Below are 12,203 nucleotides of genomic sequence, written 5' to 3'. Positions count from 1 at the left end.
GAATGTTTTTATTCTGTTTTTGTCCAGATTTAATCTGAATCATCCTCTGCTTTCATTGCTGTCATAATTTTCTGGCAACTGAAAGTTAACTTCAGTCAGTTGAAAGTTCATCTAAGTCTGATTGCTTATTAATAAATTATCTTCATGTTCCTTTAAATAGCAACTCAACTTTATTCAGGTATTCTGGGGATTTTTAGAAGATGCTTTGCTTCAATGAGATTTTTTTCTCTTACTACCCCCCCTTTTCAAAGTAACATTGGTTAAAATTGAATGTACTTGGTATTATCCCGTATTTCGTTACTGAAAAAAGTTCTTTTACTAATTATATTCAAATATTTGATAGCTCTTAATTTTTTGTAATTAGGAAATTGAATTATAAGATAATTAGAAAAGGAATTATAAAATGGGTAACTTTGTTTTCAGTATTGGAAGTAACTTCTCAAAGCCAATTATTTTTATCTGATTACTTGCCTTAATTATTTCTGGCATGAATTAAACTTCCATGATAAAATGTTTTGCAGGTTAATGAATCAAAAACTATTTTAAAGCTCTGCGATTTTGGGTCGGCTTCACATGTTGCGGATAATGACATAACACCTTATCTTGTCAGTAGATTTTATCGTGCTCCTGAAATCAGTAAGTTTCTTCAAATGTTTTTTGACCTGGGCCATCATACACAGTGGAAACAGCATATTTAATGTCTAAGTACTGTTTTCCATCGCACTTCAGCAGCTGCACGAGGTCATTGATGAGGAAGGGAACCGTAGCAAGTTCATCCTCCTCAGGTGGAATGGTGGTAGTTGTGACAGGAGTCTTGATCATGTCTGGCAAGAGTAGCAAAACAGTTGTGGAAAATCCTCGGCTTTAGAAGACTGCTCTTGATTACTCAAGGTCTGATTATCAAATTTATGGATTGTATGGGACCTTTTTTTTTGCTCTTCCTGTTGCCTTGGTTAAGGCTGGTTAGCACCTCCACCAAAGGTGAAATGAGAAAAGAAATATTCATTTCCTTCTGCCCCCCCGCCCTTTCAATTCCTTCCTCATTCCCTCATTTTTTAAGAGTCTGTTACGAATTAGTGGGGAAAAAACATGAAGCTAATGCCAAAGTGAGGTATTAAGATTGCAGTTATGTAGGCCAAGCTAAGGTAACCCCCTATTAATGAAAATGGTTGATTGTTTCTATCATTGTGTATTAAACTTCAGTTTTGTTTTCAGTTATAGGTAAAAGCTATGATTATGGTATAGATATGTGGTCTGTAGGTTGTACCTTATATGAACTCTACACTGGAAAAATTTTATTTCCTGGCAAAACCAATAACCATATGTTGAAGCTTGCCATGGATCTCAAAGGGAAGATGCCAAATAAGGTAGGACATTAACATGAGCTGTTTTTGGTTGTTTTTCAAGGTCTTAGCAAGAGTTTACTGTAGACCAGTGGATTGCTGACACTTTACTCATCACTAATGGCTATAAAACCATTTCAGAAAGGCAGGTTTATGGTTACTGTGATTGCTTAGCTCTTTTCATTTCTGCTATTTAAAAATAGTGGTTCTAATCATCCAAGAGCTATCAGAAGTGATTAAGAGAACTCCATTTTCCTGTTCACCTCTAATGTCTCTTTGCTTTTCTTTACTCTGTTAAGCAAGAGGGTAGGGTCCTACAGTTTAGAGTAGAAGTGTAGTTGAGGAAGAGAGATTGATGAGCATAAGTTTGTTAAGCACCATACATGTATATATATGACTGTTTCATATCTTTGTTCTTCCCTTGTTCCATTTATTATCCTTTAATGATGGGCAGAGAAGCAGCCTTGGGAGCACACCGTTATTGGTAACAGGACCAAACATGCTTGAGAGGTGGAATGAAAAAAGATGCAGGTCAGGTTAGTTCAGATGTGAAGAAGGGCTCAGTTGTCAGAGAATGACGGGGTGAATATTGGAAAAGGAACTTGATGGCAATCAGTTTATTAAAGATGGAAAGTTATTTGGGAAAGGTACCAAGAAAAACTCACTTAAAATTGACCTCCTTCTGACATAAAACTCACCCTTAATGCTTCAGGTACAATAATTAGTTTCAGAAATGAAGCAGAAATTTCAGGCATTTATAAACCTGTCTCAGGGCCATATCTTAAACTTTGATAATTTTAGCTTATTTGCTGAATTTCTGAGCGAGTACAGATTTTGCCCCATATAAGTCAGAAGCCATTATGTTTTTTAGGTACGGTCCAAATTCTCTCATGTTGGACTTGTTTAGAATAAGTTATACAGAAATTAGTTATGTTGGTATTTGTTTTAATAAGGTCTGACCTGTATCATTTCAGGGCTCTTGGAACATAATTTGTAAAACGTCATCAGGTTTCTTAAACTGCCAAGAGAAAAGGCCCCAAAAGTGTTATATTTTTCCTAAGAACAAATGATTTCATATTTGAGTCTCAGTTTTGAGTAGTGAAAGCATAATGTGATATTATAATTGGTTTAAGTCATTGCCTGGGAAAATATAATTTCAGGTTATTAAGTAATTTCAGGCACAGCATTTATATTAGCTTTTTCGAATATGTTAAACCCTCCAGAGCAAGGAATCTAAGAGATTCCTTAAATGAGAAGAGAAATCCAGAGAGACTGAATAAGTCTTATTTGTGACTTGTTATGTATTAAATTGTTGGTAGGCCAGACTGTTTTGTAATAGTTCAAAACCCAAGTTTTATTTTGCTTTATTGCCAGATGATTCGGAAAGGCGTATTCAAAGACCAACATTTTGATCAAAACCTCAACTTCATGTATATAGAAGTTGATAAAGTAACAGAGAGGGTAAGTCCCTTTTAACTGTGCTACGTTAAATGATTGTCTTTTTGTAAACAAGCTGAATACTGGGTGGTACTAGGAGCTGTGAATATTTAAAATACTAAAAATAATTTCTTTTTGCTGGTGGCCAATTCCTGAATAAAACACAATGAAGTTATGAGAAAGAGGAAAGGAATTAAAAATGTTTGTCTAGTATAATGAATCTATTTTTATGATAGGTCGTATGTAGGCCCTCTTCCTCTGTTCTTGGGAGCATTTTCTTTCTCTGCCCTCCATCCAGCTTCTGCCATCCCACTCTGCTTACCAGAGTGATCTTTTTGAAAACAAATCTGATCATGTTATTCTCGGTGTTTAAAATCCTTATCCTTTTGTTGGGTTCCTCTCTGATGAACTCTGCGGTCTTGAGCAGTTTGCCCACCCCCTCAGGGTCTCTCTAACCTCCCCCATTCCGCACTTGGCAGTCTGCTGAAGGGCGTGCCATGTCCTGTCTCTCTCTGCCTTTGTTCACAGACCATCCTGACCTTATTTGCCTCCTCTCCCTCCTCATCCCCTAAAAATAACTTATCCAACTTCAAGCCTCTGGGGGAAATGCATGCTCTATATGAGCCTTTCCAAATCCTCTAGGTTAAAGTAGGGACTTTTCCCCTTTTTTGCCTCATTATATTGTCTGTTCCTAACTTTGTCAGAGCACTTAACCGGCACACAGTTCCATGTCTGTCTGTCACCACTTCAGGGCAGGGAGAGGAGAGTTGAAACAGGAAGTGCTTACTGTTGTTATTACTAATTACTATTATTGCTATTAATCATATAATTATTATTAATTATGTAACTGTGGGGATTTTCATAGACTTCCTGTTAGCAGTTTGATCTTCTTAGAAACAGTATGTTTTTTAAAAACCTTCATAGCTAATTTGGGGTTGGTTTTTTTCTTTTCTGGTGGGGGGGTGGTTGGGTTTTTTTTTTCATTCAATTTTTTCATTTGGTTCTTACAAAGATATAGAGAATAGGGGCATCTGGGTGGCTCAGTCGTTAAGCATCTGCCTTCGGCTTGGGTCATGACCCAGTGGTCTTTGGATCGAGCCCCACGTTGGGCACCCTGCTCAGCAGGAAGCCTGCTTCTCTCCCTTTCCCACTCCCCCTGCTTGTGTTCCCTTTCTTGCGGTCTGTCAAAATGAAGTTTTAAATGAACAGATGATATATATATCATCATCTATATATATGTGTATATGATATATATATGTACATATATTAAAATTTCTGATAGACCAATCAGTCTGATTTAAGATACATATGCTCAGTAACTCTTTAAAAGTAGACATACACATCTTTAAAAATTATTTTTAGGAGAAAGTTACTGTCATGAGCACCATTAATCCAACCAAGGACCTGTTGGCTGACTTGATTGGGTGCCAGCGACTTCCTGAAGACCAACGAAAAAAAGTACACCAGCTAAAGGACTTGTTGGACCAGATCCTAATGTTGGACCCAGCTAAACGAATAAGCATCAACCAGGCCCTACAGCATGCGTTCATCCAGGAAAAAATTTAAACGAGATGAAGAAGCTCCAAGGGTTTGAGTAATTAAATACAAAGACTGAAGAAATTTCACAGCAGTTTATTAATGTATATAAACTTATAAATATTTCTCCAGCAAATTTGAGGAAGCATGATATATTTGAATTAACACCAAGGGTGATATTTCTTTTAGAAATGTTAGTTAATCTGTTTTGTGTCTTATGTGAAATTTCACTGTAGAACTGTTTTAATTGCCAAGACTGCACAAAATTACAGTGCTAATGTACATGGTTGCAGTTCACATAAAAGACAAAAGCATCTGTTATAAAATGAGTAGTAATACTGGGTGGTTGATTTATTTTTAGCAAACTTGGCTTCATATTGGTCTTCAGATAAAATGGCCAGCATAAATGCTGTTTATATTCACGTTTTCCTAGGTGTGTGTGTGCAGGCCACAGCAGCATGCCCTTGGTGTAGTCAGTGCCGAAAGGGGTCTGTTCCTTCTTGAGCCTGCCTGCAGGGATGGTCTCCTCTTTTAAAGCAGGTTGTGTACAACATTCAGTACACTGAAGGTAAGCTAAACCATCAACATCACTGGTGTTTTAAGATGTTATTTTATTGGAACAGTTGACAATGAGGGATATTAGCTTTGTGGCGGAATTCCCTGCATGTGTGATAGCTGATGTTGTGTTATTTTTGGCATTGCAACTGTGGCGTAGTTACAGTTTCCTTTCTGTTCATTACATTTAAAATCGGAAGAGTGTGCGCTTGATGGACACAGCGCCTTCAGTGTACTGTTTCTTACTGACTTTCAGTTTTTTAGACCAACTTGCTATAGACTTTATATACATTTTGTTAGATACAGTTCGTAGTGACGTAGAGACAAGGCATCGTTTTCCTTTACTAATGACACATGTTGAGGCCTAATTCTGAAAGTCCTCATATTTAAAAGTTAGACAACATAATGAAATTTTTAACTATTTGTATGTCATTTTGAAAGTGTACTGCTTTATGGTAAAAGTGTTTTTCATTTGTTCATTGTTTTCATTATTTGTGATCATGTTGTCTTTCAATACAGGCATAAACCTTCCACTCTTGAACAAAGCAGCTGCTTTTTAAAAGCGGTAATTGCTTCTTTACCTTTTATTTCTTTTGTAAATGAAGCTTTTCTTTAAGAATGTGACTTTAAAGTGTTGTCTATTGCATAAAACAGTTGACACTCACTTATTGTAAAGTGAAGATTGTTCTCCTGCATGTGAAGTGGACCATGCAGATTTCTGTATGTTCTCAGTATGCATCACTAGATAATAAAGTCTTTTGTGAACAAGGCATTTGTAGCCATTTTTAAAAGTTTTTGTCTTCAGTGCTGGTAAGTCAGGTAAACCATAAATAGTTAAAAAGCAACCTTTCATTTCTTCCTTTAAGTCTTTAAAAGATTTTTTTGTTAAAGATGTAAGCTTAGCCACAAGTTGATTGTTTTATTAATAATCAGGATCCTAACTATTTCATCAAAAAAAAAATCCTACAAATATTGTCAGCTTTCAGTGTAGTGAGATAATTCCTGTAGGTTACGGGGTGTAATTCAGGATTTAACTAATGTTTCTGCTATTTTCTCACTTTTCCTTTTGATGGTGCGGAAAGAGAAAAGGAAAACGGGGCACAGGCCACTCACCGCCTTCTCCAAGGGGTCTGATTTGCTGAGACACCAGCTTCACCTTCTTAACAAGGTTATTTCTGACAGCATGTGTAGATAAACATTTAGCAACAATTTAAAACCAAATCATGTAAATCAGCTTGGTTTTGCAACACAAAGGAATTTGTATTTTTAACATGGTAGGAGAGAATTTTCAGAAATGTATGTACATCTTTTCTGTTTGGGTGGTAAAATTAATGCTTGTCTTCCTGAGCATTGTGGAAAATAACCAGATTTTGGGGGTTTAAATAATATTTTTAAATTGTAAATGGGATTTTTTTATTCACCCAGGCACCTAATTACAACAAGCATGCACATTTTGGTGCATTCAAGAATGGAAAATCAGAATAGCAGCATTCTTCTGGTGGGTTTTGCTCCATTTAAAGACATGAACTACAGCCAGGAAGGTGATAGATGATATAATAAGCCAACTTTGAATCTACACCCCGTCTCTTCATGGTTTAGACTTACTAAAAATAAATAAAAGGTGGTTTCCATCTTCAGGTAGAGTGAAGCCTTTTAAATAAGGCCTCACGGGTGCAGCTTGTCTACCTTACTAAAATGGGTAGTGATTTTCCCACCATGACTTACTTTATTTTGGTGATAATATGCTGCATATTCAAGTCTTTTGTAGTTATTTTCACTCAAAAGTAGTAGACATTTTGATGCTTCTGGTGATTTTCATGGCTTCATTTTATATAATTATTTAATAAGTAAGTTAACTTCCACTAGAAACAGTTCATCTTATGCCTTCAAAACTATTACCTATTCCTTAAAAAACAAAGTTGCTTGTTACTTGTTCTTTGTGTTTTAGGTGCAGTTCAGTGGAAGATGATGACAGCCAGAAGACATGAGCTAAGGTTTCTGTCCTATAAAAGATTTAAAAAAAAAAAAAAGAAAAAGAAAAAAAGGAATTCTCCATTTAATTTTTGTCTAATTTTTTTAGTTTTCAGCATTATGATTTGGGTTTCATTAATGTTTGGCACTTAGAGTAGTAGTGCTATTGCGGTGTTCATCTGTAAAGTGCTTGTTTTATCATAATTCCTGCTTCCCTCCCTCCCTCCCAATAAAAACAGTGGTCAAATGTAGTAATACTATGAAAGGCTCTTGAATGGTGAGATTCCCCATAATACATGGCCATCAAAATTGGTTCCTAGGGGTTATTAGAAAAATAGAAACCACCACAATCACATACATCAAAAAGTAGTTTTTAGCTTTAGGTATCTTCTTGGCAGATGCAAAAGAATAGAAAGTGGAACTTTAAGAACGCTGTTGCCCAACTCCTTTAATACTCTATTCCCTGACTTTCTCTTTTAGTAACTCTTTTTGCAAGTACTTCAGTCATGGTCTTAAGATAGATAAAATATTTAGAAACACTGTCAGTTTTTCTTCTTAAGTGAGAGAAGTAGATCTTTGTTCCCAAATTTAGCATTCCTAGGTTTGTCTACTCTAAAGGAACCCTGCAAACATTCTTCATATACATATACATGATTTTATTAGAATTAGTAATTTTGCTGAGGCAGAGATTTGGAACTTTGTAAGACCTCTATTAGATGGTGGTCATAATTTAGTGAATTATCTTTAGCCTGCATTCATGTTTCAAAGTAGCTATGTAGTTTTTAAATAAGTTAATCTCTGATAAAGCATTTGGGTTTTTTTAGACTTCACAGCAAAATATCACATGGTTGTCAGACGTCAGGGTTCCAAAGTCTTAGGACATAATCCTCGAAAAGGTCATAGTTCTTTCTGTAGTCAGGGGGTAAGTGAGATCCAGAAACCAGATATTCTGTAGTCCCTGTTCTCTATATGGACCTTCTTCTCAAAGGTATCAGACATCAGGTGGGAGCATCGAGGTTTTGAAGGAAGGGAGTATCTTGTCATAAATTTTAAAGACCTTCCCAGTATTCCTGTTCACCTCTTAGTCCTTATTAGTTGCATCCTTATTATTCCCCAATGTAGAACTCATTCCACTCTACTACTTTCAAAATAAGTTTTTTAAGATACTCTAATTTTTTTTTTCATTATAGTAACCACCTTTTTTTTCTCCAAAACACATACTCAGGACATTTCTACAATACAAAAAATATATGTTTTATGGTATGTGGTAGAGGCAAAGAAATGTAATATTCTCAGATCTATTTGATATTTGCATTCCTCCTACTATGCTCTACTTGTTCTTTATCATTTTGTAATGCTAGCTGGTTACACAGAAATAAGATCTCTGGAATGAAACAGAGGAATCAAATATCTTCAAATTTAAGCCACATAGTTAAAGAATGCCCTTTTAAATGTTGGAGGTAGGAAAGAAACGGATACTCAAGTAATTTCCTTTCATTAATTATGATGACATCATTGGAAATTGGGCTTCATAAAAAGTGTTTCTTTCCTTTCCATACCCTAGTTCAACCATATATTCAACATGAGTTTTATCATCCTCCTAGATGGGATGTCTTTCTTATGGAAATGTTCACTACAAATTCATTTGTGTTTTTTTACATGTCAGTAATGTACATGAAATTGACTTTAAAAATGTTTTCCAGTTACTTGATAGATATCATCATGGCATCTTTAATTTTTTTTTTCTCCTTCTATATGTAGGGTAAGGGACTGTTCTTCTGAAGAATCTTTCCGTTTAATGATCAAGATATGGAAGCTGGTCTCTGAAAATAATATGTATCCCAGTTACTGTGGTATCATGTGAATTGTAACTTGCATTTTAGCAGCCATGTTTCCAGTTATTGGAAAACTTAATAAAATATGCCTCTTGTTACCATACTGTTTCCTGATTTTTCCTTTGCTGGGGTTTGCTATTTTACGTTTAGTTTTAAATTAAAACAGCATTCCCTCTCTTAAGGTTTCTGATATGCTATTTCACTGGTGTTCATAGATGTGCTTTGAAAGGTATTCTCTGCCCAAATATGATTAGCTACTGTCAAATTAAATTTAAATATTTATGTTAAAACTTCTCAGTAGATATCTGATATGCATTGTGAACCTCAGTGAAGGAGAACAGTGTAGAGAGAAGTTTACCAAACCACTTGGCAGAACCTGCTGCATGGAAACAGCCAATTTAGTATCTTCCTTACAAACATCAAAATACTTCTAGCAGCTAAGTGCAGAACACATGCCAAATAGAAACATCATAAGTAAGGAGGTAACTCCCTTTTCTGTAATGATTTAAATCAGTTGGTTCATTGTACATGGGGAAGCCTGACAAATATGGACCATATCCTTAGTCTATCCACTTCTCATCTTCTTCTAAAGAAATGTCCTCAGCTTAAAACAAAAAACTGTAAAATACCTAAAAGAGGGACAAGGAGATCCAATCTTCAACATAAAGCAGGACTGGAGGAGGCAGGGCCAGAGTGTCTGGCTGTGTTGGGTACTCCCATCTAGCAGGTGCCATCTTCTCTACCTAGTGGTCAAGTCCTACTAGTTTTTTTTTTTTCAAAATTTATTTATTTGATAGAGCACAAGTAGGCAGAGAGGCAGGCAGAGAAGGGGGGGAAGCAGGTTCCCTGCTGAGCAGAGAGCCCGATGCGGGGCTCAATCCCAGGACCCTGAGATCATGACCTGAGCCGAAGGCAGAGGCTTAACCCACTGAGCCACCCAGGCGCCCCCCTACTAGTTTTTCTAAGAAATGGGCCAGAGTGGCAGTGGCTCTAGACAGCCGCCTTGCAAAGGCCCCAGCTGTAGTGTTCTACTTGGGCTGGCAGAGGATAAAGAACTACATATTCTGTCTAAAGCAACTGACAAGGATCATGAGATCCTGCTTTTTATTAGGGAAGGTAGTATGAAGGGTGCATTGGGTTTGGTGGGGGCTGGAGGTGGGGGGTTATGGCAAACTTTGAAGAGACTTTTCTCCCTGTGCTTTCATTGATGAGAAAAGAATTTGCCTCGGGTAAGATCTGAAAAGGAGCCAAGAAAAGGTGTCAGTACTGGACAGCCAAAGTATGGGGAATTTTTAAGCAAGCCAGAAAGCCAAATTCAACTGAAGTTTCCTGAACAAGAATCACTTTAATTTATAGGTGTCTGTTAGAAGCTGCCAAGTGTTTCTTCAAAAATAGTGGTGGAAGTTGGCTTCCAACAGATTTGAAAAATTGCTAAGTCTTCCAAGTTTGTTAGTAACTACAGTACTCCCAACCCCCAATGGTAAGTTTTTCTCTTAGCCAAATATTGCCTGTTTTACTCCCATCATTTGACAAGATGAATTTAGGATGGCTACATCTACTCTCGTGTATGTGCCTTTTCTGACCTCATTTTAGGGACTCTGCTTAAAAAATTCCACTATTTTTACTAATCATATTAAAATAAGTACCTGTGCCTTATAATTGAAATCAGCATTGCTGCTAATGCATTTTTTACATCGTTAAATTTAAAACAATTTAGGACTAATAGGAAACTCGTGTTTCAGTAACTAGCTCCTTTTTTAGGCCTAATGGCATCCTAAATAAAGTAGCTCGGTTATGTTTCTAGTAAGATTTGCCCTGCCTGTCTCTAAGACATCAAAGCCTCCGACCCCACCAAAGCAATCCTTCAGTGCAGAAATCTATTTCTTGGAACTGCGGACACAGTGATCTTCCATTACCCCTACCTCCTGTTTCCTGTCTCCCATGTCCACTCCCACTCTTGGTCTTCCTGGAAACAAGGGCTTGTGTCTTCACTCCACAGCATGTTCCTGATGGTGGACACATGTAAGAAGCAGGATGTGAATAATCTGAGTTGTTACTCCAGTGACGGTTAATTTAGTCCTGATGCGGCCCATTTCATCCAGTCTGCCCTCCTGTGTCATTTATGTCTTTCCTCTGATCTGCTTTTTAATTTGCCAGGCACTTGATTCAATCCTCACATGATTATATGCACTAAAAGATCCGCTACCTACCTGACACATCAGGAAAGTGAAGAACTGAGGTTAAGGAACCTGCCTGAGGTGCAGATCTGTCACGTGGCAGAGCCTGGCTGTGGAGAAGGCCCTCGAGACTGCTCTCACGTAACTGTCCTCGAGGCTGGGCGGAGTCCTTTCCCTAACCCAGGGTATCTACATACCAGGCAATGACTGTTTGGGATAGAGTGGTGAACAGAACAGGCATGTCCCCTTCCTGAAGCTTTTACAGATAAAAATTAACATCATTATGATCCTAAAAGTGAAGGGATAAGATCCAAGCAGGGTAAAGAAGGTAAAAATGAGAATGGGTACGAAGGCTGCCAAATAAGGCTCGGGACTCAAGTTAGAACTCTTAAGAATGAAAGGAAAGGTGGTTGAGTGGGGAAGCTGGGATGGTGTGAAAGCACAAGTCCATTTTTACATGCTGTTCTGGGAAAGGGATGTTCTACCACTTGGGATAATGACACCAACTGTATGGGATTTAGGTAAAATACTGTTCTATGGTAAGTTATCCTGAACAGTTTATTTTTCTATGGTCGTATTGATACAGTTCTAGAAAGTTCTTTGAAATTAATCTAAAAACTAAACCTACTCTCTTTTACCTCTGCTTCTAAGAAAATTCTTTGAACCTTATTCTTTTACTAAAAATAGAGGAATAGAATAGAGGAAAGTGAAACCACAGTTGCTTTCTTCAACATGTATTTGAAGTGTCTTTTAGTTCATCTCGCCTATCCCAATCTTGAATATTTCATCTTGCTTTTTTTTGGGGGGGGGTGCGGTGCAGCAAAGATGATACACAATATTGACCATGCCTTGGCAGTGGGCTGGGAGTAGGGAGAGCTTTTTACTTCTCATTTTCCTTTGGGCAATGCTTGAAGTTTTCATCGTGTTATTTTTAATGTTTACCAAAAACTCATTTGAGGGCAACCCTAATGGGACCCCTCTCACTCCTGAGAGCTTTCTCTGTCTCAGTTAATAAAACTATTTCTTTCCTCACAAAACAAACTCATTCGAATTCACCAAACATCCACTGAAACCAAAGCACACTACACCCACCCCCAAACATCCATTTTACATCAACTTTTTCCTTTAAGATGTTTTTCGAAGTGTGATCCAAGAATCACCTGCATTAAAATCACCTGGAATGTTTGTTTACAGTGCAGGTCCCCCAGCCCCACTCCTGGATTCCACGTCCTTGGGGCTGTGAGAGAACCCCAGACTCAATTTTTTTTGTTTCCCTGATTAGGTGCAGTAAGGTGTGTCAGTCGCATGGTCTCCCCTACACGCACACACTTTTCTTTTGAACAAGTTAA

General features: G+C 37.3%; 1 protein-coding gene across 22 annotated transcripts in view; it reads left to right on the top strand.

The window, feature by feature from the left end:
* PRPF4B (pre-mRNA processing factor 4B) overlaps positions 1-8,778 on the top strand; it is a 38,404-nt gene extending 29,626 nt beyond the window's left edge. Inside the window, exons 12-18 of one of the 22 annotated variants that reach the window (XR_007128048.1) lie at positions 522-636; positions 1,216-1,367; positions 2,718-2,804; positions 4,143-4,884; positions 5,391-5,436; positions 5,954-6,039; positions 6,820-8,778. Coding sequence is in view for 2 of the 22 variants with exons in the window: in XM_047732815.1 (XP_047588771.1) it covers positions 522-636; positions 1,216-1,367; positions 2,718-2,804; positions 4,143-4,346 (558 nt within the window). In the remaining 20 variants the exon portion in view is untranslated. The other 21 variants (XR_007128046.1, XR_007128040.1, XR_007128050.1 and 18 more) reach the window with 21 other exon arrangements.
* The last annotated feature ends 3,425 nt before the right edge of the window (positions 8,779-12,203 follow it).

This window comes from Lutra lutra, chromosome 6, assembly GCF_902655055.1.
Source record: "Lutra lutra chromosome 6, mLutLut1.2, whole genome shotgun sequence".
NCBI classification, from domain to species: domain Eukaryota; kingdom Metazoa; phylum Chordata; class Mammalia; order Carnivora; family Mustelidae; genus Lutra; species Lutra lutra.
The sequence above is the reverse complement of the archived record's forward strand: the minus strand, read 5'-3'. Positions and strand labels throughout refer to the sequence as shown.